Below are 4,898 nucleotides of genomic sequence, written 5' to 3'. Positions count from 1 at the left end.
TGGCTTAGAAACATCTTAGTTTCTCACTTCTTACGTATTTAAGATCTTGATGTTGCTTTGAGGGTAAATCTTTAGTATCTACCTGTTCATGTTCTAGTCATAAGAGGAAATGACTCCTTTCTCTCCCCAAAACAGGACAAACAAGGTAGTTTCACTGCTTCTTTTTGTCTCTTAAAACAGAAGCCTCCACAGTGGGAATTCAGTTATTGGGCTGATTTTCACCAAAATTTTGGTTTGATTGTTGTGGTTCTTCAAAGTAGCTGCTGGAGAACAGTGTGAGGTTTGCGCAGACAAATGGATGAAGATTATTATCTACCTGATTCAGACTATAATTACTCATACAGATACTTTTCTAATGAAAGCAATGTCTGTGAAATGGGCGACTATTTTATATTTTACACCCATCTCACTACTGTCCTCTACACTCTGACATTTTTGCTCAGTCTGCTAGGAAACGCTCTAGTGTTATGGATCCTATTCAAATACGAAAACCTTACATCTCTAACGAACGTCTTCATCATGAATCTCTGTGTCTCTGATTTAGTGTTCTCCTGCATGCTGCCTTTCTGGGCAGTGGACCAGACCTTTGGGTGGATTTTTGGTGAGTTCCTTTGCAAGGCGGTGAATGCTTTTTTCTCCATAGGCTACTACAGCGGTGTTTTCTTTTTGACTCTCATGACTATACTGCGGTACTTGTCCGTAGTGAACCCCCTTTCAACTTTGAGATCCCAGACACAGTGCTGTGGTTTTCTGGTGAGCTTGGCTGTTTGGACTGGTAGTATATTAATTGTGGTACCTGAGGTGATTCACACCACAGTGCAAGAAAACTTGGAAGGGGGCAAGACCTGCGATTATGATGACTGGAAATGGAAAAAGGTGGACATTTATCTGAGAAATATACTCTTCCTGTTTTCCTTTGGGGTTATCGTATTCTGTTACTTCAAGATACTGATAATCCTGCTTGGAGCAAGATCTCGCAGAAAGCACAGAACTGTGAAACTCATCCTTATTATTGTGGTGGCTTTTTTCCTGAGCTGGGCACCTTACAACATCCTCAGCTTTCTGATTACTTTTCCATCACCCACCTGTCAGTATGAAAAAGACTCCAACCTTGCCTTTCACATCAGCCGTAAAATTGCTTTCTCCCACTGCTGCCTCAACCCCGTGCTCTATGTATTTGTTGGAGTCAAGTTCAAGAGGCATTTGTTACGTTTATGCAGTCAGTATTTATCCTGTGGCAATGGTCAAGTCTCGAGTCCCAGGACCTACTCTCAAGACAAATTCCACTATGAAGATGCGTCCATCTACTGAAGCAAGACCTAACTATCAGCACTAATCCTGGATGAACTTTCAGATTTTAAAAGCCATGGATAATCTCTAATTCTTAGAGGCACTTCCCTGAGAAAGACACACAAATTTACTCTTTGCAAACATGCTGTGTATGGAAAATAATAAAAAAATGTATTTGCAGTGGGATGGAGAGCTGAGAATGCTGAGAAATTACTTCATTGGCCTGTAAGTCTTATCTTCATGATTTTTTGTGCAGTGAGATGGATTTTCTTTCATTTATAGTTTATTTTAAAAGAAAAAAAAAAATTTGCTTTTTCCTTTGGGAGCTAAAACATCAGGTTTTAACATAAATGGTGTTGCATGTTGCTTTCTTGCCTGACTTAGAATACTTGGATTATGTATAACAATGGACACATACGTATTTCTGTAGCTTTTAACACTTTACAGTGTTTATCAGTGCTGAACTCATTGGTTCTCTCTTTTGGGGGCTCTCAGGATTAACTGGCCTGACAATTGCCACAACACCTCAGAGACTCTGAAGTTCTTAGTGCATATGTTCTTTTATCTGTTGGTAGATAAATATATATAAAACTAGCTTAGTGTAAAAGTAGTCTTTTGAGTCTGAAATGGGAAGTTTGGGAGAACCCTAGAAGGAACACAAGCTGTTAAGCAGATACTGCACTAGGATATTAGTTTTCCTCCTGTTACTGCTCCTGCCACAGGCACCTACCAATCTCTGAATATCCCTTCAGGCGGTTGCAGTGGATCAGCAGCCCATCTCCCGAGCAGCACGGGAGCATATTTGCCTCTAAATGCTCTCTCCCTCCTTTTCTCCCTTTGCCACGGTGCTGAGAAGAATTAAACTTTCAAAAAAGGTTTTAGTGCAAGAACAAATGGCTTTTTTAATAACAGGATAGAAATAGCTTGCTTTATTTGGAAAATTAATGTTTGGCCCTTTTTTTTTTTTTTTAGGAAGCCAGAGCAGCAGGTTTTAGCCTATATACTTGGATGCTTGCTGCTTCACAACTTTTTAAAAACTGCTTCACAGACATGTTTAAATCTCTCTTAAAACCTGATCATCAAAGCCAGACATGTGTTTGTTTTTAACGTACTTCATGTCTGTCTAAATACCAGATATGCTCGTATCTCTGAGGTGTGCGAGCATCTGGTCTAACCAGCTGCCTGGCCACAAGCAAATCTTTCGTTTCATGCATGCATCTCACCTCCATGGGCAGGTAGGAAGTAAAGTGCAAATATTTGCATGACCCTAGCTTTGGAAATGTTGATAAGAGGGCTAATTGTGTTATGTGCAGGAATGTTTTTACATGACCACTAAAACATGATTTCCCAACTAAAAGCAAGTTGAGGGAATTCAATTCAACAGCACACATTTTTGCAACAAAACCATTCACATTCTGATGACACCAGTCAAACCTTGTGGCTTTTTTTCTCACGGAAACCAATGTTCTTCTTCATGATAGCTCGGTGGTTTTTTTTCCTCAGGCAGTGTAACATGTAGTGCATACTCCAGTGTAGCTGAATGACAAAGCCTCTGGAAACCAGAATGTTTCATTTCCTAGCATTTGTATAGAAAGCCAAGGTAGCTTTGCAGTGGCACCAAGCAATGCTTTGGCAATGGCTCTAAGCAACGATTTGGCTTTTTGGGCAGCCATCTTAAAATGTCTCTGTGTTGTTTCCGCATGATTTCATCTGATCTCTAAAGATCATCTGGAGCAGATACCAGATTCTTCTCAGCTGCTGTACAGTTTATAAAGAGCAGAAATTCAGACACACCCATAGTACAATATGCTATTTCTGATCATATCCAGAAGCAAGAACACCTGGGGAAAAGCATAAGAATGGGGCAAACATATATGACACATATCCAAATAGTCTGCCTAGGGCTTGCCCATAGTTTCTAGTTTGTGCTTCAGTTTAGCTGCCAGAACAAAGTGATCATACCTTGTCCCTTATCATCAGATGCGCCTTTCTGAACAAGTCAGTCCTGGTATCCCATTACTACAGCTATTGCCTAAAAATTAAAAAATTAAAAAATTAAAAAGGTTACTCATTAATCCCACAGGGGAACTCACTTGTGTTCAGACAAGCCACAGAAAGGTAGAAGTTGTCATTTGTCTGGTTGTGGTGCAGACCAGCCTTTGGCTCTTGTCTCCTGATAAGAGATGTTTGAAATGAATGTGGTTGCTTCTATGCACTTCAAGAGACTTTGGACTGGGGACTCAATACCGTCGATTATGAAGAGACAACCTACTGAAGGACAAATGAGTCCAAATTCTTCTTCTTCTGTTCTGGTAAGCCAGGGCCACTTCACAGGCATCAGCAAAGCTCTACTAGAGGAAAATGCTGTGACAATGAGTAAAAGAAGGTCTCATACACCTACATCATTTCAACACACTGTCATTCAATTCATTGTCCTAGAGCTACACTACCCTGAAATCTTTACTGTCAATGCATTTTACATTTATCTAAAAAAAGTCAAGAAGTATAACAGAAGCATGAGAGATTGAAATGATCCTGCTCTGCCCAGTTTTTAACAAGTTATTTAAATCTGGTTTTAGCTTGAGCATATTTTGTTACAGTATATCTGAGCATGTAAAGGGAATGCTTAATATTATCCAATTGTACTGCTGCCTACCATAACCAAAGTAACTCAGCATGTGGAGATTTCCCCTCCTGACATAATGAAGTGGTACTAATAAACATTCAGAAATTCAGTGGAATACTACACTGTGGCTATTGTTCTCCGCCTTTGATAACCACCTATTAAAGTTAAGGTATTTTCAATTGATGAAGTAATTGTGAATTTTCATAGATTAATTTAGCTTGGAAGAGACTTCTGGAGGTCATCCACTCCTCCACCCTGCTCACAGCAGTTCTGTCTTCCCAGTTAGACAAAGTTGCTTGGACCTTGTCTGGTCAAACTTTGAAAATCTCCAAGAACAGGGACTGTATAACTCCTCTGGGCCCCTGTTCCAATGCTCAACAACTCTCATAGTGGATTTTTTCCTTCTACGTGAAAAAAATTTCTTTTGCTGTAACCTGGTGATGTTGCCTCTTCCTTGCCTTCTCTATGTCCTCACATTACATAATGGAAAAGAGGTGTCAGATCTCCCTTAAGCCTTGTTTTTTCCTGGGGCTAAACAAGCCCCAGCCAGTCTAGTCTCCTCATATATCATGTTCTCCAACTCCCTAACCATCTTGGTGGTCCTCCACTGGGCACACTTCAGTGAGTCAATCTCTCTCTCGTATTGGGGGTCCCAAAACTGGATATGCTACTGCAGATGTGACCACGTGAACATCAGGTAGAGGGGAATAAAGGTTTCCCTCAATCTGAGGGCAACGCAGGCCCATACACGGTTAGTCTTCACTGCTGCAAGGGCACATGACTGAGTTGCGTTCAACTTGTTGTCCACTTGAACCTCCAGATCTTTTCCAGCAAAGCTGACCTCTAGCCAGGTGGCTCCCAACCCATGCTCTTGCAGAGGTTTAGACCATCTCAGGTGCAGGACTTTGCATTTGCCATTGCTGAACTTCCAGGGCTCCTGTCAGCTCGTTCTTGAAGCTTACTGACATCTCCTTGCATGGCA

General features: G+C 40.9%; 1 protein-coding gene across 1 annotated transcript; it reads left to right on the top strand.

Annotated features, from left to right (window-relative positions):
- The first annotated feature begins 220 nt into the window (after nt 1-220).
- XCR1 (X-C motif chemokine receptor 1) lies at nt 221-3,961 on the top strand. The gene has a single exon (XM_087774126.1). It carries the CDS (start codon nt 295-297, stop codon nt 1,309-1,311), a length of 1,017 nt encoding a protein of 338 aa, XP_087630252.1. The 5' UTR covers nt 221-294; the 3' UTR covers nt 1,312-3,961.
- The last annotated feature ends 937 nt before the right edge of the window (nt 3,962-4,898 follow it).

This window comes from Nipponia nippon, unplaced genomic scaffold (genome assembly GCF_047370975.1).
Source record: "Nipponia nippon isolate SJK-2023a ecotype South Korea unplaced genomic scaffold, ASM4737097v1 scaffold_1, whole genome shotgun sequence".
Taxonomy (NCBI): domain Eukaryota; kingdom Metazoa; phylum Chordata; class Aves; order Pelecaniformes; family Threskiornithidae; genus Nipponia; species Nipponia nippon.
This window is presented reverse-complemented; position numbering and strand designations above follow the sequence as displayed.

Bases quoted from the DNA above. Each gene is read 5' to 3' on its own strand.
- XCR1 (XM_087774126.1), top strand. From the start codon at position 295: ATGGATGAAGATTATTATCTACCTGATTCAGACTATAATTACTCATAC.